A 21129-nucleotide genomic window follows, 5' to 3' on the forward strand; every position below is an offset into this window, starting at 1 on the left:
AAGTTTGTTTTTAACTAGAATAATTAATAATTATTATTATTTATTAATTTACAATTTAGTTTATCATCTCATTATCGAATTCATCCTCTGATATCATCTACTAAATTTTATTTATTATTTACTTTTCTTAATTTTAATAATTTGAAATATATAATTTGGATAATTCTTAATATTTTATCATCATCATCATCATCATAATATATATATATATATATATATATATATATACATAGTTCCTTCTTCACTGTTGATTATTGTATGATTCTCACTTGCGATCTGAATTGAAGGTTTTCCCGAAGCTTATCTCATGGGCTGCGGCACTTCAGTGCCCGAACCTGACGAATATGAAGGTATTGAATCATTTACTTGTCTTCAATTCCATTGTCAATCTTTCCCTTAATCCCTTGCCATGTTCAATCTTGCAATTTTTTTTAATTTTAATTTTTTTTTTTGGTGATGTTTGTCTTTGAATGTTTAGATTATGGGGTTTGTTGAATTGAAGCATATGAATGTGTGATTAGGTCTGCTTTGATTGGTTTATTGGCAGCAAAAAACTGTGAATTTTTATTGTTTTTCTACATTGGGTAGTTCAATTAGTACAAGTTTCTTTTTTTCGTGTTTGTTACCCTGATGAATTCGTACAAATCGTTTCTAGTGAACAGTTGTGAGGGATGCTTTTCATGGAGTTCTATAAATCAAGGTTTATTGATAATAGCGCATTGCTAATCTAAGCTCTTTTTTGTGTTCAATCTTGTTTTTTCTTTCTTTTTTCGATGTTTTTGTTGAATCTTTTCTTTTATTCTTGTGAGGTGCGAAGTTTTACTGTTTTCTACTTTTGGTTGTTAAATTTCTGCAGTAATTTGTTAATTTTTTATTATTATGAGGATCTCGTGAAGAATGTTTTTGGAGGAGTTCTTGAATGGTTTATTGATTAAAAAAAAAAAGCTTGGAACTCAGTAAATTTGTGTTTTGTCTTGCTAAGTCCCTTTTGCATTCATTAGGAGTTTATGTGATATTGGCAAACCTTTAGAACCTGAATGTGCACTTGAAGTTGTGTTATTGTAAGTTCACAGTGTCTGTATTCCTGAGGAGAAGAGCAGGATGTTAAAAGAAAATTATATTTTTTGGTTGATGTTTTCTTCATGGAAAGATTAAACAGTAGTGTTGAGTTGCATGAAGGCCTTTCTAGTTAATGTCTCTTTTCTTCAAGCTGTGTCCAATTGACAATGGACTAGGAAGCAAGTTATATTTGCATTCACAGAGATATCTAGATTGCTAAAAGGCTATTCTTTTGTTTTAAATGATTTCTTAAAACAATTGGTTAACTAGGTAGTGATGGGTTGCTGTTGTCATTCTGCCTTTTCAAGGTGATATCTTATATCATGGTAGATTTTTTATCCTGTTATTTAAACTTCAAGGTAGGACATCAATTTATCAAATGTGAGCCCAAACACCTAAAGCTTGGGTTGTTTTCTTGGTGCGTTTGATGGTACTTAAATGTATGGTACTTAAAGTTGCTTTTAAACCTATTATTATTTGATTCATCATTGCCCATGTGAGCTGAAACAGTGTATCTTTTTCGAAATCCTTCAAAATAAGAACATGGTAAACAGTGCATTTGATAGAATTTTTTGCTATCAAGTGTTGTGGAAAGATTTTATATATATTGCTGTTATTTATACTTATGACTGAACTTGGAGGAAAATTTGTGCTGTATTCTGTGTCATATAACAATTGATATTGAAATTGGAGCTTTAATTGGTTGCATGTGTTTCAATTATTTTATGAAGTCTGCAAGATGGAGTAAAGTTGGTTGAGGTGATTGGAATGTATGTTTCTCATTTTAGTTATTTTTTATTTTGATGTGTATTTTAATATAATCATGGCTCACCTAATCTGATTGTATCTTTCACTCTTTTGGATCCTTTGGTTTAACATTAGTTTTAATGTGTACAGGGCACTATACAAAAGTCAGCAAACCAAATCCATGGACATACACAAAACCAATAACCAGAACAGAACTCATGAGAATGCGTGATGAATTCTGGGATACAGCACCTCACTATGGTGGGCACAAAGGTTTGAGCCACTCACAACTAAAAAGTTATTGATTTGTTGGTATTTGATTCAATATGTTAGTTAGCTCATTCACTTTTTTAAGCCACTTCATTTACTTTAAAGCAAGGCTTTCTTTAACTCATCAGCAAAAGAATAGATATGCATGTTGAAACCTAGCTTACTAAAACTGGAAATGGAGATCTTTGTGGAGTTCCAATTTGGCTTTATATCAGACTGTAATGATTTCTCTTTTAGTCATACATCCTACTCTTGAAGTCCATTATGCCATCACTAGGAGTTCTCTAGCATGTATACATTTGCTTTAGAATTTCCAAGTAACTTATTTGTCAGTCATACTTGTCAAACTTGTCGTCTGTTCGTACAAACCTTAAAACAAGTTTTCAGCCCAGACTTCCTTCTGGGATAAAGAAGACAAATGGCAATCCTTTCCAGGCCACTACTTTATTCTAGGCATTTATAGGATTATGTACTAAATAGATATTGTTTTAATGAGGAACTACTACTACTTTCCAGTTTCCAGTTTGACAATTTTATTGCTACTCTCTGAAGTGGGCCACAACTGTTATACCTTTTTAAGTCTCATCATGTCTTCCTGAATCCATTTCTGTTTCATATGCCATAAGATCAAATCCTTTTATAACTTTCTGTTCATGAGTTTTTTTTTTGTACTGTAGGACTGAGTCCATTTCTGTTTCATGTGTCATAACATCAAATCCTTTTATACCTTTACTTTTTTTTCAGTGAAGGATCAAATGATTCTAGAATTCCTGATTGAAAAACCAAGAGGTATAACTAATGTACGTAATTTGTTATTTTTACCACAGAGATTTGGGATGCGCTTCGAGCTGCTGCCGAAGCCGAATTAAGCCTTGCCCAATCAATAGTTGACAGTGCAGGTATCGTTGTTACAAGTGCCGATATGACTACTTGTTACGACGAAAGAGGTTGGGACTTGTTATTATTTCTCTCTTTGTTTTAATTTCTCTATTCTTATTGATCACTATTTCTACTGATCTTAATGTTCTTTGCAGGTGCTAAATATGAATTGCCCAAGTATGTTTTAAGTGAACCAACAAATTTGATTGATGATGATTAAACTCAAACTCAAAAGTCAGAAGGCAATCCCACTGTAAATCATGTACAGTAGTACCCTCCTCCACCTTTAAATTTAGTAAATTTAATTTATACTTATTCTGTGTACCAAATTCAAGATATATATTTTCTTTGAGTTTTCATGTGTTTGTTGTTCAAAGTGTCTCTTCTTTCAGTCCTTGTCCATTTTTCTTATGTTTATTGCAGTTCAGGAGTTTTTGAAGAAACATTTGGTGATACTCAGAATCATATTCTTTAGTTTAATTAACTTTGAAATGTATATATAAGACTTAGTATTAAGTACCTCAAATATTTTATCATTGATTGTGATAATATAAAATGTGTTTCCAATTATTTAGATAAATCACTACTTCATTGGAAGAAAATCAAAAAACGGCTACATAAGAAACTTAAACTAATAATATAAGAGTATGTCATTGATCCACCAGGCGTGAAATGGGCATGATCAATAGAGTGACAAAAATTATAAAGAAGGTTCTGGCACCCCTAGGAAATGATTACTGGAGTGGGCATCCACTATTTATTCCTATAATATTCATAACATTATTATTATTATTATTATTATTATTATTTGGGGTGATCAGTTATTCTTTTCCTTCTTGTGTTGAGCAGAAAATGTATACTTTTTAAGATTTATTTATATAAAATTATATTTAATATATATATGGTTGCGTCTACAAATGTTGACAGGTTCTTATGAATAGTAACAATATTATTGTGCTTATAAATAAAAAATGTTTATAGATTTAAAATCTATAAACATTCGCAAATCACCGTTCAATTCATGTACAATATTTTTTATAAAAAAATTGACAGTGTTACTATTTTTATGAATAATAATACAATAACAATAATTTGATCTGATAATTTGAATCGATCAAATAATAATTAAATTAATATGAACCCTCAAAGTTGATTTCTATTGGCATCTGCTGAACAAAATTAAAAAAAATCCAACACCCACCCACTACTTGTTTCTCTCATTCTCTCTTCCGCTATCACCGTTGCCAACTATGTAGTTTAGGTATCTAATATATATATATATATATATTTGATTAAAAGTAAGTAAGCAAGCAAGCAAGTAAAAAAGTGGAGAGTGTGTGATGGCATTGAAGTGGGTGCCTTCTTGAAATAAACAACATATAGAACCCACATGTGACAATGGGCATATCAAAACAAAAACGTCTTATTGTTTTCAAAGTACAAGCCCATATTCTGCCCTTTTTTAGGGTTACAAACCCACACTTGTTTTAGTCCCACTCTTCTTGTTTTATCTCCTTAATAAATTATGCACACTCATCCATAACTCACACACATGGCTTTCATGCTCATTGTCCGTCCCATCATAAAATTTCCTATATATATATATATATTTAAGTATTAAAAAAATTAGAAATTTAATTAATAATCTTTTCTTTTAGTTTTTAATAAGTGATTTTTTTCAAAAAAAAAAAATAATCAGCTTTTTAGTGTAAAATTTTGAACGTTGGAGCATTAGAATTTTTTTTTTTTTTAAAAAAAAGAGAAAGTACTGGTTTGACAAGATGGCAACTGGACTTTATGATTGGTCTGATAACTGTCCCCACGTCGGCAAACCAACGGCTACTACATCTCCACCGTTTATCTATGCTCCCCATTAACCAATCATCACCGTACGATGTATGATCGGACGGCTCGTGTTCAATCACCAGTCACTTCAAATTGTTTTTTTTTTAAAATTTTGTCGCTTTGCTGCCGCGTGCCTTCTGACTCGGTGCCAGCGCTCGTGCTAATCACGTGAGCTACGGAATCACATGCTGATAGTTAAAATGAGTGTTGGTGTGGGAGAGTGAAATGGCTTTTTTACTTTTACTCATTTTATTTATTTATTTATTTATTTTATTTTGTAACCTTTATTTTCTTTTTCTTAAATTGATTTAATGGGATGATAAATTGGAATCAAGCCTATGATTGTTTATTCTAATAGTAATTATATTTATATTTTTAATTTTAATATATTCCAAGGATGGTCACAAATTCTATCAATATCTCCTAAGAAATAAAAATGTCTTATAACTATATATATTAATAATCTCTTTTTTTATTGGGTAATATAACAGGACAGTAAATTAAGAAAATTACTGTTAAATATTTTTAGGCAATAAATTATAATAATGTAATTAATTTTTTGTAGGACCTTTTTCCCTCCAAACTCAAAAGGTCAGAGTTCAAATTCTCTTTGTAATTTGTCTATATTTTTTTTTAAAAAAAAACATAAATTATAACAATGTTGAAATGAAAAGATTAAAGATGGAGAAGTGTTGGGAACTTAAATTAGAAATAAATATCACTTATATCATGAAAAGTTTAAATAGTAATCATTATAAAAAAATTTGGAATGAGGAAATATTTTTTTGGCAAGTCCAACTTGTAACAACCATTATTCCCTTATTAATGAGAAATTTTTTTATTGTGATTGTATGATAAGGTCAAATTATTATAGCAATAAAATTTATATTTTTCAAAATTAATTTTTTGTACCAATTAATTGACAAAGATCAATTTTCAAGATAAATAAAAAATGTATAATAAAAAAAATATTTTTTTTAAAAAAAATAGGACCATGAGTTTGAAATTTGAATGACTTGAGAGTTGAGAATAGTTGAAGCTCTGTTTACATTTCATTTCAATGATGAAAAGCAAAACTTAAAATAAAATTTCATTATAGAAACAAATTACTTTAGAAAAAATAAAATTAAAATATCAAATTATCTCTAAAAGGGTTAAACTAAGCATACTCTTTGAAATAAAAAGTACAACATATTTATTTATTTAAACAAAAAAATCTAAAATTTTCAAATTGAATTGAATAAATAAAATTAATTGAAGACCGAAGGACAGCTTATGCTTTGAAATAAAAAAGTACAATATATATATTTATTTATTTAGAAAAAAACTCTAAAATTTTTAAATTGAATTTTAAAAAATAAAATTAATACCATAGTGAAGTTTGCAAAGCAGGGCCGCCCAACTCCACCCCATTAGGGAGAACTTCATCCTCATAATTGAAGCTTTTTTTATTTATTTTTTATTTTTTTAGTTCTTCTTTGTTTGTCCAGTCTTTGTAGTTGGTATTTTGTTTTCATTTCTGGTGGATTTATATTAGTGTTTTTTTTTTATTCTTCACAGTCTTGTTCTTATCTTTTACTAATTATACTCTTAACAGTATATCTATCAAGATACTATCTGTGCCTCTTCGTCATCTTAGTCTCGAGTCTTCTTTTATATTTTATCTATTTTTTTAATTTTTATAATATTATTTACCTATTTTTTTTAAAAAAAAATTAATTGGGCAACGTTATTGTAATACCAAATCCATAATATATATATATAAAGGATTTTCTTTTTTTTTTTCATTGTTTTAATCGCTTACCAAAAATCATTTACCTAAAAAACATTAAATAAAAAGAGACAATAAAACTTGTATAATATATTTAAAATAAAAAATAATTCAAAAAAAAAAAGAAGGAAATGTGTAGACCAACATACTATTCTCGGTGATATCAGAGATATATAATGCCCATCTTCTGAGAGTGCAAAGCACACTCTTGTTCTTTGCCAAACTGATGCCTTTCACCCACTTTCATGTGAAGTGTCAGAATCAATCTAGAGTTGGAGACCAAGAAAAGATGAATCTTTACAAGCATTGAAATCCCACAGAGAAACTGTGAGAAGTTGATTTATTGCTCATTTCTTTGATTTTTCTTCAGGTTTGATGCTCAAATCTCTTCAAGTTATGCTATTTTTTTTATTTATTTATTTCCCCTTTTAGCTTTAATCATCATTCAGTGAGAAGAGATGTAAGTTTTTAGCTCAGTTATGAGTTAAAAATGCTACCTTTCTGTGTTTTTCTTGATCTTTTGTGTAGTTGATTGTTGGGTTGGATTTTATGAAGAGAACTACTAATGCTAAGTTTTGTTTTCAGTTCTGGGATGAATGAGCAGGTGGCACAGGCTTGGAGGTGTACAAGATTCAATTTTCAGGAATTTATTTGCGGATTGGTAAAGGCGGTATGTTTCCAGAATTGATTTCATTGTGGATGGTGTTAAAGGTTGTTTCTTTATTGAAATTTTAGTAAAATGGAATGAAATCTAGCACAATGTTTGAGATTTTCAGTGGAAAAGCTTGCTATGGTTTCTCAAGAACCTGAAAAATGTAGTTGTAGAAGCTATAGTAAGTCACTCCCTTTGATTCTGTGTGTTTTCGAACTTCTTTTAGGGTTCTTATCATGACCAGGGCCACCAGGGGAGGTTATTCAAAGGGTAATGGTGCCATATATGGTGGTTATCATGACAAAGATGAGTGTAAAGCTATCAGTGATCATCTTCGAAACCATGTCCACTTGACCAATTGCATCCATTTGAGGAACCATATGCATAGGCATAGCCCGGTGCTTGCGGAGAGATCATTAGTGAGGGACCTCATTGTCCTCCAGAGGTCAAGGTCCCTCAGAGATCCATCCACTAGTCCTCTATCATGGCTCTCTCCATCCATTGTTGGTATGTCAGGTAGACGACCTCTAAGGGATGATGGTTTGCCGCATAGTGGGCGAAGATCCCTGGTTGGTGATGCAAATTCACCAAGGGTTGCAAGTGTTTCTGCTTCGAAAGTTGCTGCAGTTGAAGAAGGTAGCAATGACAATACAGAGTTTAAGGTCAGGGATAATGAGTTAAGCAAAAGGGAACAATATGTGAGTAGACGAAAGAGTCAAAAGAGTAGACTTTCTATTGGTAGTGATTATCCATCTAAAGCAAGAGATGAAGAACACTCTCACAAAGGTTCTTGTACTCATAGTGTTCGCCTCAGAACTCTCGCTGATAAATTGGAAGGAGTTAGAATTGAGGAGGAGGATGAAAGGAGGAAAGCTTCTCAACTTTGTGAGCCCAGAAGACATGTAGGAGAAGAGAAATTATGTGAGGCTCCAAAAGAAAATGGTCATGGCCAGTGCAATGGTTTGAAGAGAAGAAAGAAAAGAAAATTCAAAAGCGCAAGGAGAACAAGGGCTCCTACTGATAATACAAGAGGTAACAGAGGTGATAATGATCAATCAGTTGCCTCAAACTCCCTGTCTCAACATCTGGTGCATCAGAAGAGTCATGCAGCAGAAAGACCAGAGGAGAACACAGAAGTGGAAGTGAATCAGGCTCCTAGAAATGGATGTGGTATCCCATGGAACTGGTCAAGGATTCACTATAGAGGTAAAAGCATTTTAGATTTGGCAGGGAGGAGTTTGTCTTGTGGTCTATCTGATTCAAGAATGAGGAAAGCTAATGGTGCAACTCCGCAAAGAAAAGGTGACACTTCTAATATTCCGATCGACTTCAATCATTTGAGTTCATCTACATACTCTGATTCTGAATCACTGCCCTTAATTACTGAGCCACATGCCTCTGAGGATACTTCTGAAAACCCGGCTTTGGCACTGGACTACTTGAGGGAACGTGAACTTCATGCCAGCCATGCCTTAAGGCATGGGCAAGATCTGCTAGACCATGGATCCGAAACAAGGTCAGGACATCAACAGACGTCTAGAGGTTCTTCTCTTGTTAGGCATCGGTGCCTAACGCAGAAGTACATGCCAAAGGCCTTCAAGGATCTTGTTGGACAAAACTTGGCAGTGCAAGCTCTTTCAAACGCTGTTCTGAGAAGAAAAGTTGGATTGGTTTATGTGTTCTATGGACCCCATGGAACTGGCAAAACCTCTTGTGCTCGGATATTTGCCAAAGCTTTGAACTGCCAATCTGATGAACATCTTAAACCTTGTGACATTTGTAAATTCTGCATCTCACACAACCTGGGTAAGAGTAGAACTGTGATTGAAATAGGATCGGTTGGGAACTTTGACATCGGAGGCATCATGGATATCCTTGACAGTAGGATTGCGTCGCCTCTGTCCTCGCATTATAGGGTCTTCATTTTTGATGATTGTGATACCTTGCCAACTGATTCCTGGAGTGGTATCTCAAAGGCCATAGATCGAGCACCCGGGCATGTTGTTTTTGTCCTTGTCAGTTCAAATCTTGATAAGTTGCCTCATCTAATCATATCCAGGAGCCAAAAGTTCTTTTTCCCAAAGTTAAAAGATTCAGACATCATTCAGACTTTACAGTGGATTGCGACAAGTGAATGTCTGGAAATCGACAAGGATGCTCTGAAACTCATAGCATCACGATCTGATGGATCCTTGCGAGACGCTGAGATGACACTTGATCAGTTGAGTTTACTTGGGCAGAGAATTACTCTTTCCCTAGTTCAGGAGCTTGTAAGTGATTTTTATCTTCTACTTATTATTCCAAATATAACTTTTGATGCTTAAGATTATTATGATTGTAATATATATCAGTCATTTAGTTCAACAAAGAATGCATAAAGAAGCATTAAAACAATACTCTGTATGACTATTTTTCCTTTGAATATGATAATGGTATCATTAGTTGTAGGAATTTACTTTGTTAACTTTGCATGACTGTTTTTTAATTCAATACTGTGCTATTCCAGGTTGGCTTGGTTTCTGATGAAAAACTGGTGGATCTGTTGGACACGGCACTGTCTGCAGACACTGTTAGAACAGTGAAGAGACTAAGGGAGATAATGGAAACTGGTGTGGAACCTTTGGCATTGATGTCCCAACTTGCTGCAGTTATTACTGATATTCTTGCTGGTAGTTATATATTCACACAAGAAAGACTTCGTAGGAGATTCTTCCGGAAACAAAATTGTGAGTTAGAGCAAAACCTGTTTGTGCACTTAATTTATTATGTTTCATATAGACTGCCCAGATTTATTCTGTTCATTTTCCATTGCCCATTGTCTACCTGTATCAGTACATTGAGTTCTTATAGCATTCTTTCCTTCAATATATGGAAACCTTTTTTTATATATAATTTCCTGATTGCAGTATCTAATGAAGATATGGAGAAGTTGCGTCAGGCTCTGAAAACATTATCCGAAGCTGAAAAACAATTGAGAATGTCAAATGACAAATTAACATGGCTTACAGCAGCTCTACTTCAGCTTGCGCCAGATGATCAGTATATGTTTCCAGTTTCCTCTCAAGAGACGAGTTTAAACCATACTCCCACTGTGCTTAATAATGGTCATCAGAGAGATGTACCTAGAGATTGCAGTAATGCCTGGGATGAGGTGTCTAGTGGTGGAAGGGGCTTGTCAAGAGATAATTGGCGGGAAAACCAAGTGGCAAGAAATGCAAGTAATGTAGCATGTGAAAATAGTAAGATGAGCAACAATTTGATTAGAGCAAAGAGACAAACTGGTTCAACTCCTCAACAAAAATTGATGTTGTCAACTGAAGCTGCTAAAGTGAATGGGGGAAATGATCATGGTAAAAACCTGGGCAATGAACAGCTGTGGGAGGCAGTGCTCGACCACCTTCAGCCAGATGCATTAAAGCAATTTGTATCTCAAGAAGGAAAGCTGATTTCAGTCAATTTAGGTGCCGGTAAGATCTTAGATTCTGTTCAAATTCCAGTTATTGCCCTTGATGCATAAATCCTTAACTTCATAAAAATATGTCGACCATCTTTCTTGACTGTTCTTTGAGCACTGCAATGTTAAAGCTATTAGCAAGCATTACTGGTCTGTGGATCGAATTTCAAATCTCAAAGAAAAAAAAGGTTCTTGCACAAGCATCAAACTAGATTTCCATGTCACAAATCTCCCAATGCACTAATGGCTTTTCTTCTAATACCCTTTTTTATGGAAATGCACTCTTATGTCTATCTAGTTACGAATAAGTTCAGAATCTTTTACCTTCTAAAATTGGATCTCATGAATGTGATTTTCTGATCACTGCCTCCATTTCTTTGTCTGTCCCTGTGTGTAACAAATGTTTGATCAGAGCATGCATGATTTTAGGGACAGGAGGCTGAAGTTTGGAAGTAGGCCAGATTATTTTTGTTTAGTACTTTCAGGTTGACCTGCCTCTCTGTTCTGAGCTTTTGGTGATGCTAGTGCAAGAGAAGCCTAAATACAAAACTTCTATTGTCTATATGCTTCTTGTGGATAGTTTGTGATACTAGTATAACATTTTTTTGTTATGCAGCTCCTACTGTACATGTGATGTTCAGTTCACAATTGCACAAGTCCAAAGCTGAAAAGTTCAGAGGCCAGATTTTACAAGCATTTGAGTGTGTTCTTTCTTCTTCAGTAACACTTGAAATAAGATATGAAACTAGGAAAGAATTTACCATGAATGCTCATGCTCCATTGGTCTTGCCTTCTTGTGAGAATGGTTCCTCTCAAATGCTGGTAAGACAAGGATCTGTTGCCAATCAAAGTTCTGTAGATTCAAGAGCTGAAAATTGCATAAGAAAACTTTCAAAAGAAAGCACCACTCAGACCAAAGTATTGTACTCTGATTCCCTTGAAATGAGACATGGTGAGGTTATAAAAAATTCACATGCCAAGGTGATTAATAACATTCCAGAGCTCAACCGAAAAGAATTAGAAAGTGGATGGCTTGAAGAAGCATCATCTTCACATCGGCAAGGTTCTTTAGATCATTCTCAGTCTGAAAGAAGGGAGAGTGGGGAACCGCAGAGACAAAGCATAGTGCGAAGCAGAGTGTCCCTCGCGGATGTTATCCAAAATGTAGATGGATGTGCACAAGGTGGTTGGTCTAGCCAGAAAGCTGTCTCAATTGCTGAAAAACTTGAACAAGAGAACTTGTAAGTATTTGAGTATTCTTTTGTATAAATTCCTACATGTGATTTTGATTAGTGGTTTGCTGAAATGCTATACTGAATTTAGTACACATGCAAATGTTCTATGTGACTCTCTAAAATTTTAAAGCTGTGGAAATCTTTTGATGCCAAGCTACATTTCATTGCTCAATCATATTTATCCATATGTCTCATAAATCTGTCAAATAGAGCTGAGGTTTCATGTTTGATTTGTACTTTTCTTCAATGCCAGTGACATTATCTAATGCACACTTTCCTTATTCAGGTTGATGCCAAATAAAGTTTTATGTTGCATTTTTCCACAAATTTATGTATCAAAAACAATGCCAACTATGCATGAGAGCTTCAAAAACCTTGCCTTTGGAGATCATACTTTCCTACCTAGTCCTCTTTTGGCATCAAATGCTATACAACTTTGAAAACATGTCCTCATTTATGCCACTTTCTTTGATCGTTTTGCACAATTCTCAAAAAATTTGCCTCTTATTATCCAAGTTTTGCACTTGAAAAAGCAATTCTTTAGACTCAACTATTGCTGGCTTCTGTCCTCTTTCTCTTGGATCTCATCCATGATCGACCTTGTAGTGAAACCATCAAATTTTCTCTTGGGTGACTATTAATTCCAGTGTTCATTGAAATACTTTTCTCTATATGATTTCCATGCTGCGGAAAACTTGGTTTGAGTTTATGGAAAAGATCAACTCATTATGGTGGTTTTGGATGTGATGGAACTTGTGTTTTGACAACAGTTCAAATACTTTATGGTGATGTTAACATTGGTCTCTAAGTTGTATACCCTGTCCAAATGCCTGAATATCCTCTTAGACATGTCTTAATTCTATTGCCATTTATGATGTTGTTCAAGCAGTATGATTGTTTCAATGTTTTTCATTTGCTTAAATGTCCATTTGTCGGAATATTAATTTATTTAGACACTTGTATGTGCTTGAGTAGAACACAATCCATAATACTTGTGGACATCATGAATAAAGTTCAAGTAAATATTGTTGCAATATTATTGTTTTCGAGTGAATATGCTTTTCTGTTCTTATCTAACTATAATTGCTCTGACCTTAAATGTACAGGAGACTGGAATCTAGATATAAAAACATGCTGTGCTGGAGAGTATCTAGAATTCCTCGACGGAAGGTAGGTACATTTATGTTATTATGCATCATTTTTATTTCTTAGAAACAATCCTTCCTTACCCTTTAAATCTTCATGCAAATATCAATGGATGGTCTCTGTAAAATAGCACAATGAACCAAATACACTTTCTAGACATCCAAAGTACATTTCTTTTGGCGAACAAAGTTTGATAATTATGATAGACGGAAATTACATGTTTCTCTATTTTCCATTTTAGTTTCATTCTTATGAAGAGTAGATTTCACATTGGTTCTAATTTGTGATATATATATATATATATATGTATATGAATAATAAAGCTATATATATTTGGTATAGTAAGTGTAAACTAGTGAGTGCCGGAAAACTAAAAAGCTTAAGATTCAGTTTTTTTTTTTTCTCAGTGTGTATTTTTTCTTCACCTGCAAATGAGAGCTACAAATTGAGTTTCATACATTAATTTTATGATGACATTTCTCTGCAGCTCCGGCAATGGAGAGTCAAGAAGCGGAAGCCGCATTCTTTATTGAAGCTTGTTACATGCGGGAAATGTCTATCTGTGAAATCCAATCGGTAGATTACTGTTTCAATCGATGAAATTGTCAAAAAAATGTACTTGTCTTCTCTGTATCATTGTAGTTGCTAACTTCTATTATTTCTTTCTTTTTTTCTTTCCTCCTTTTACCATGTTAATAATTTTTTTTAGAAATGGAATACATTGTTTAGAGAATGGAGGAATGATAGAAAGGTGAACTTTTATTCTTTCATTGAGGAGCATGTAAAAATGCAAGAACAGAGTTTTTTGCAGGAATTATTTCAGCAGATGTGAATTTTTTTATTTTTAGTTTTCAGCAGTAAAATCATGTCGAAGTAATTGTTTTCATTTTAGAGCATTGTTTGATTGCTCTTCAAGAAGATTAGTTGCTGTATTTCCAAAATAATCATGTGCTTGTTTAAAACAACCATTAGATTTTATTATTATTATTATTATTATTATTATTATTATTATTATTATTATGTGAGAACTGGTAATGTTAATTTTTGCTGCTAAAGGATTAAATTTCTTAAGAATATTTAATTTTTTGGCCATGTACCATGCCAAAACATTTGTGGCATAATTTCTTTTTAATGCTTTATTATGAAACAGCACATGTGGTTTAAATATTTATTTTTCCTAAAAAGAATTTTAGATGTTGACATTGATTTCATTGCAACCAGCGCCACAAGTACATGAGAAAAAAGAGCCCTATGATATCTTATTTATTTATTTATTTATTTTTAAATCGCATGTTCACTTATGTGGTATTGCAAACATAGCGCAAATCCTTTTTTTTTTTATAAAAAAAAAACTTTCAATTAAAAAATAAATTTTAGGCATTTGGATGCTGACATGGCACACCACATAGCCAACCACTACTACACGGTTGTCCCCTAGTCCTGAATTCCATGAGTAAAGATTAAAACTATTATTATATTTCAATTTTCAGACGCCAACCATATCATCAGACCTGAAAATGATGAAAAACAAATGAAAAATCAAATATTTTGAAATAGGTAATTAAACTTGGGATAAAAGTAAATGCTACCACCCAAAAACAAAAATATATATTTCTTGATAAAATTTTATGCAATCCTTTTATGAAAATTTCATGTGATTCTTTTATGACAAGAGTGTTCGTTCAAGTAAACAAGTCACATTTTCATTTTCAATCACATGCCAAGACAAATTTTTACTTGTATGATGTATCCATTAATTAAATTTTATTGCTTAGATTTGACCATGCATGCAAAGTACTTTCTTTTCCACTACAACACCCCAAAGGAAACATCATTATTCACAATATTTCCACACAAGCACATCATGGATTAGATGATTAGATCTCACTTGAAATGGACAAAGAAATTGCAGTTATATAATATATCATGACATCTAATGTTTATCAAGTTTAACAAAAACATCCACAGGCCTCAAAAAACCAAGTAAATTGATGGACGTTGATGGACTAAAAAGCTAATAAATTTACCCAACTTGAATTCAAAATACCAATTTAGGAAATAAATAGTTCAAAAGGCATCATTCTCTGTTCATATAATTCTATTGGTTCAACCCGGAAGCTCAAGATGTTCTCTACGCTAAAAAGAAAAAATGTTAAAGGATGTATTTGGGAATGTAGGGAAGGATTAACAGATGAAATTTAACTAAAATAGAGATTCACACTGCAACATTGTAACTAAATTTGAAAAAAGAACATGACATCCAATGGCGAGTTTTAAAGTTGAGAATTACTAATTTGACATTTGTCATCAAGCATGTGTAAATTCTAGACAAATTCTAGCTGCATGAGTGGTCTTGAAATCAAGTAACTCCAACCACTAGCAAACATGAGCACAAGTTATATCTTCATTTATTAGCTACTTAGTAATGTTGAGTGATTCTGAAACAGATAAAGGTCTCATGTCATGCTTTCTTCACAGCTATAGAACATTAACAAACCAAAGCAAAAATAACAGCACATTGAGCATTGCTGGCAACTTTGGCGGAAACTTACAGTATGCTCAAGAGAAGCTCCTTTTGAGATTTAGCTAAACTTTCTTGAAGAAGGACAAAATGTTTCCTTGCTTAGTGTCTTTCCCACCACCCTTTGCTGTTTTCTTGTTTCCAGCTTTGTTCGTAGCAGCATTTGACAAGGAATTGCTTGAAGCCGCAGGTGCCTTATTAGCCGTAGGAGGCCTGAGAAAAAAAAAAGTGCAAATAAGAGCAATTCCAATATTAAGATTTATGTGCGCCATCTGTATTAACATATATAAATTACAAAAGAGCAGATAATGTAAACTAATAATCTGAATGGTATCTGACAAATAAACACCTCACTTGATACCAACTAATAAACTCGAACAAAGGGCTGGTAATTCACACGGGCAGAGGCCATAGTGAAAAGGGTGGTCAAAAAAAGTGAAAAGAGTACATATGATGGGAAAGAGTTGGTGATTTATCAACATTCCTTTTAGCTGTTTCAAGTATCTTGATGTCCTAAAACAGAAGTTTCTATTATACAAGTTATATTTTAAATTCTGCAAGTAACTTTTATAAAGTATGTAGCCTATATACATACACAGTGGTTAACTAGTTTTTCATTTTAGATAGACTGGCATGCTACTTAATTCAAGGCACGGGAAAGCATTGATTCACTACAATTGCTCTTTTCTACAGCATAATAGCAGAATATCTACATCTGGTTCATACTTTAAAAGAAATTCCCAAGAAGAGCTAATTGATATAATTTGCGATATATTAAAATCAACATATGACTGAATCCGGCACTTCCTGAATTAACAGAATGCCACTTCTACATGCATAAATTCTAAAGTCGCAAAAAGGGTAATTTATACCTATAGGCTCAATTTCAAAACGAATCACAAATTGCCAAGCCCTGAATAGACTACATGGTACACATCCAAAACCAATATCATAAAATAACAGTCAGATATAAACAGATGAACCACATGTCCCAGAGCATAAAAATGACTGCAGACCATTGTGTTGAATTTCAAAATACCTGTTTCCATGATTACCAGCAGTATTATTCTTTTCAGAATTTTTATTGTCGGCACCACTTCCTTCCCAAACAACCTCAGTTACTGAAACCAAAGCAGGAGACGTCATTTCCATGGGAAATGTATTATAGTACATAATACCATGCTAAATTTCCAAAATATTTCAAACTTCAGTTTATGTTTTCATGCTAATAAAGTAGACTCACATAAGAAATATTGAGAGATATTTCTTCAGTTTAAAGCAACAAAACAGTTCTCAAGATATGACAACACTTACATATGCCTTCAGCATAAACAACCATATTTTCATCAAATTTTATTTACTCTCTTCAAAGCAATATTAACAAAAACACCACTTTTATTACAGAAAAAATTGCTGAAACAGAACCTACCACAATGACATGAGAATTTACACAATCAACAAAGATGTAAACGTCTAGAAGAACTTTGTACATCAGCAAGTTGTACCATGATTAAATTTGTTCATAAGTGATCAGGCTTCAAGATTTTAAGCTAAGGGTCTAATAAGAATGTCAGACCCTGAACAGAGGTTTGCTAAACCAAAACCTTGTTAACATTTCATTGCTGAAACACAACATTGGAATCAAACTTAAGGGAAAAAGCTTAAGCAAAGATTATATACAAACGAGAAGAGAATTGAATCCAAGAGTTGCATGTAAGTTTGTTCTTTTTATATATTGAGTTCAAATTAAAAGATCACACAATAACAACATGGCCAAGGGTGACATATAAGTACAGCCATTTATTAAATGTAAATCTCCCCAAGGAAAAAACATTAAACAACGATATTGTTGACTTATAGTCCAGTCCAGAGATAAAAGAAAGGAGCAAGCCTGCATAGTTGAGCCCAGGGACGTTCCAGATTAACATTCCACAAAACTGATGCAAAATGGCCCTAACAGAAATGTTGTTTTGATATATCTGAGTAGCCAATTCACCATAATAGAACACTAAAATTTGGTGAAAGTATTTCAATTAAAGAAAAAACAGAACACATAACGGCAAGAACCATCTAGCATGAAATGTTTGCTATATTTATAAAGGCAAGTCCAATAAATGAATTGAATACCTTCTCTTCCTCGCTCATCAACCCGTGTCTTAAGCACCTTCCTTCTTTGAGGCGAAGTTGCAGCAGGACTGACCATATCCTTTTGAATTTTATCTAGTTCTTCTGACACATGATTTTCAGTTTTTGGTTGCAAGAATATGTTGGACCCCTTATTACCTGATACTTCTCGGGTACTGGAAGAATTTCTCTCGCTACCATTGTCTTGACATGCTACTGAAGTATCCTTTTTAATCTCTTCAAAGTTTAAATTCTTATTTTCTGAAATCAAGTGTTCAGTATGGTGTTTGGAATCTACAAACAGCCTACTTGGAGGGTCTGGTGAGGCAAGATTAACCACATTTTCTTCTTCTTCATCGTCAGAAAAATCCATAATGACCTTTCTTTTCCTGTTGCTTCCACCCTTTGACTCCCTCTTACAGTTAACCTGATGGTCATCATCATCACTGCTGGAAGCATCTGCTGCTTCTTGTGCACATATTTGAGCTTCAGCAGTGGCTAAATGACATTAAAAAATAAAGCCATATCAAGATCAGCATCAATATATGTCAGAAATGTAGTTTGCACAGGCCACAAAAATAACTTAGTGCACTTACGGGCAACTTTAGAAACAACTTTGTCAGTTTCAATGGAAGGCGCAGAAGGTTTTAATTTTGTTGATGCACGGCCCCACAAATTAGCTAGTGACCCACTACTTGCTGAGGAAGTTTTCTCACACTGGCCTTTCTTTCTGGTAGCTTGAACAGCACAAGTAGCTTCTTTACCAAGATCAGGTTTACTGGTTCGGTCAAAATTTTCAGGGGCGGGATTATTACTTTTATCATTAGATGTTTCCAAAGTTGAAGGCTTTACATCAATTTTAGCTGACTTCCCTGCATGTTCTTGTTTAAGGGGCTGGACAAGCGACGTCTTGGAAACAGTATTCGGTTTAGATTGCATAGCAGCTCCCATTAAATTCATGGGATGAGGAATGGCTCCAACAGATTTACCATCAATAGTTCGCTTGACGAAGGAGTTAGAAACACCACAATATCTGAAGAGGGATGGCCAAAGAAAAGGTGAAATCAAGACATGCATTCCACAACATAAAATGCATATGCATAAAGCATCACATGGATATATGACACTTCCATATACAAAAATAGCCAAAATGTTTTCACAAGAAAAAGGAAATGAGACCTATTATCTCGCAAGCAATTCTCAGCAGTTAAGGGCTGATTAAAAAACTCTTCTGCTTGAACAAATTCAGCATTCCAGAGCAAAGCAGAATCTTGGGGAATACAAGCTTGGACACTATAAACTTGAACTGAACAATTATCTACAAATTCATGTTTCACTTCTGCACCAAGACAAGAAAGGCACCAGTTAATCCAATAGGTACAGGGAAAACAGCATATATGAATATGTATTTTACCTGCAAGCTTAAGGCCTGAAGCAAGTTTTATGTGATAAGTTTGAGGATTGTCTTTTAACCACCCAGATAAGGCATATATCACTTCCAACTCACTACCATGTGTATCCACAAATTCCTGAAGCAATCTAAAAACAAAAGAAGACAAGCTTAATTTTTGTATAAATTTAATGGCAATGACATCAAATTGATGTTATTCAGAGCTTGTACCTTTTCGCATAATTTGAAGTCAATGAAAAGTTGCGACTGAGCCATTTGTATGAAACCTGAAAATATAAAATCATAATATCATCATAATTTAAATATTCACCTGCCAAATCTGTTACTGAGAATTAGGAAATATAAGAGAGCTTGAGGCAACAATATTATATACGAGACAATAAAGCTTAACCACTGTGGAAAGACAAGGATAAATAGGCAACAAACATCATTAACTCGCAAATTATTTATTTTTCTCTAAGCATCAATACTTATTTTTCTCTACACTGGATCATGTTCTTAGACTGTAACATGGTCTACATGATTGTAGGGGGCAAAGTCACAGACTGTTCTTTCTACTGCAGCCATAAAAAACTTAGAAGAGAGACTACTGTGTCACCAAGTCACATAAAGAAAATTTACTCGTTCTGCGGCTTCTGCCATCAGAAGATTCAGAACAACAATAGGCAAAGTTACTTATGAACCATTTAAAGTCATGTGACACTCTCCACAAATTATGTTTTCCCATACACTGTATGAAGACTTCTTTTAGCTTATCTTTTAGATGTGCTGCTTCCCATAAACTCCCTACATACTATTGCACCAAACCTTAGAACATTTGGTATTTTGAACTTGAAATCATAAAGGTCAAAAATAAAACTTTTAATATAAACCAGGAGCATCAGACATTAAAGTACTTCCAGTCAACCCTGTACAGTGTTACACAAGAACCAGACAAACTCTGCTTGGCATTTCAGATGCTCCTTCTTCTCATCAAGAAAGAAACACAGTACATTTGATTCTTCAAAGCATTAATCTTAAACTCAAAAGGCAAGCAATTAAAACAAAGTTGTGATTCAAATGGCCAATCTTTCCTCTTTGTCTTGTCATTTACATGAATCAAAGTCTTGATTTGTCATATGATGTTCATCAGCTTGTAAGGATAACTTAAACTACTCATAAAAATAGTATGGAACTCCTTCAAAAAATCTAAGACCGAGTGAAATGTAGTGTTTTTGATATTTGGGGCCATAATACTTGTCACCCTTTTTTATGACCAGAAAATTTTGCATAATCCGCTAGAGGAATGAACACCAAAATCATTTTCACTCAGCTTTTGGATTTAAAAACAAAAAAACACAAAAATCACAGCAGCTTAAACACAATCTATCACATAAATGCCTCGAATTCTCAAACGCCACGCAAGTAACTACCAATAAACCGGATAAGATATCAAACATAAGAGAAAAAAGGACCAATCTTCACAACTATACAAAAAGGTATTAACAGATACATCTAGGGTTTATCAAAAAGGCGCACCACTTGGAGCTTATCGGAGACTAGGGCTTCGATCTGAGGAAGGAGATCTAGGGCTTGACCTCCCGCCATGAAGCAAAGATGGAAGACCAGGATCTGGAACGAGGGTTGATGGAGAGAAGCGTCGCAGAGATTGGAAACAAGGGTTAGCTCCAAAGGTCTCCCTTTCCCGCCATTGTTGCTCAGGTTTCGAGTTTTCCCTCCCTTTGATCAATATGGCGTCACGAATCATGATCCTCCAAATATGTACGGCCGTGGTGCCTTTTTTTCATTTGGATCCCTCAAAATGTTAAAATCCATTTGAACCCCTTGACAAGTTTTATATTTTCAACCAAGAAAATAAACATTATTATTATTATTGTTATTATTATTATTATTTTGGTAAATAGACAACAATAGCCCCTCAATCTAAGAAAAATCAAAGACTTGTATATGTGTAGAGTGCAAATGTAAGGTCAACAAGTATTTATATCCTTATTTTACATAAATTTTATTGTTCG

The 21129-nt window shown here is 33.6% G+C and overlaps 3 protein-coding genes across 5 annotated transcripts; 2 read left to right on the forward strand and 1 right to left on the reverse strand.

Annotated features, from left to right (window-relative positions):
* The first annotated feature begins 259 nt into the window (after nucleotides 1–259).
* LOC120262288 (ubiquitin domain-containing protein 1-like) lies at nucleotides 260–3312 on the forward strand. Its single transcript, XM_039270381.1, has 4 exons — nucleotides 260–350; nucleotides 1957–2079; nucleotides 2904–3023; nucleotides 3111–3312. Exons 1-4 carry the CDS (start codon nucleotides 308–310, stop codon nucleotides 3173–3175), a joined length of 351 nt encoding a protein of 116 aa, XP_039126315.1. The 5' UTR covers nucleotides 260–307; the 3' UTR covers nucleotides 3176–3312.
* Nucleotides 3313–6776: 3464 nt separating this feature from the next.
* On the forward strand, nucleotides 6777–13826 carry LOC120261455 (protein STICHEL-like 3). Of its 2 annotated transcripts, none has more exons than XM_039269355.1 (8): nucleotides 6777–6941; nucleotides 7157–7241; nucleotides 7450–9493; nucleotides 9730–9949; nucleotides 10130–10690; nucleotides 11294–11918; nucleotides 13019–13082; nucleotides 13546–13826. In XM_039269355.1, exons 3-8 carry the CDS (start codon nucleotides 7460–7462, stop codon nucleotides 13636–13638), a joined length of 3597 nt encoding a protein of 1198 aa, XP_039125289.1. In that variant the 5' UTR covers nucleotides 6777–6941; nucleotides 7157–7241; nucleotides 7450–7459; the 3' UTR covers nucleotides 13639–13826. The 2 variants fall into 2 exon arrangements, with proteins under 2 accessions (XP_039125289.1, XP_039125288.1); XM_039269354.1 differs by having other exon boundaries at nucleotides 7157–7232.
* Nucleotides 13827–14406: 580 nt separating this feature from the next.
* On the reverse strand, nucleotides 14407–20838 carry LOC120262515. 2 transcript variants are annotated; one of them, XM_039270651.1, is made up of 9 exons: nucleotides 20633–20838; nucleotides 19325–19380; nucleotides 19118–19242; nucleotides 18883–19042; nucleotides 18300–18736; nucleotides 17707–18201; nucleotides 16619–16700; nucleotides 15611–15792; nucleotides 14407–14569 (listed from the first exon to the last, which is right to left on the reverse strand). In XM_039270651.1, exons 1-8 carry the CDS (start codon nucleotides 20699–20701, stop codon nucleotides 15645–15647), a joined length of 1572 nt encoding a protein of 523 aa, XP_039126585.1. In that variant the 5' UTR covers nucleotides 20702–20838; the 3' UTR covers nucleotides 14407–14569; nucleotides 15611–15644. The 2 variants fall into 2 exon arrangements, with proteins under 2 accessions (XP_039126585.1, XP_039126584.1); XM_039270650.1 differs by lacking the exon at nucleotides 14407–14569 and having other exon boundaries at nucleotides 15445–15792.
* Nucleotides 20839–21129: the final 291 nt, after the last annotated feature.

Source organism: Dioscorea cayenensis, chromosome 5 (genome assembly GCF_009730915.1).
Source record: "Dioscorea cayenensis subsp. rotundata cultivar TDr96_F1 chromosome 5, TDr96_F1_v2_PseudoChromosome.rev07_lg8_w22 25.fasta, whole genome shotgun sequence".
NCBI lineage: Eukaryota > Viridiplantae > Streptophyta > Magnoliopsida > Dioscoreales > Dioscoreaceae > Dioscorea > Dioscorea cayenensis.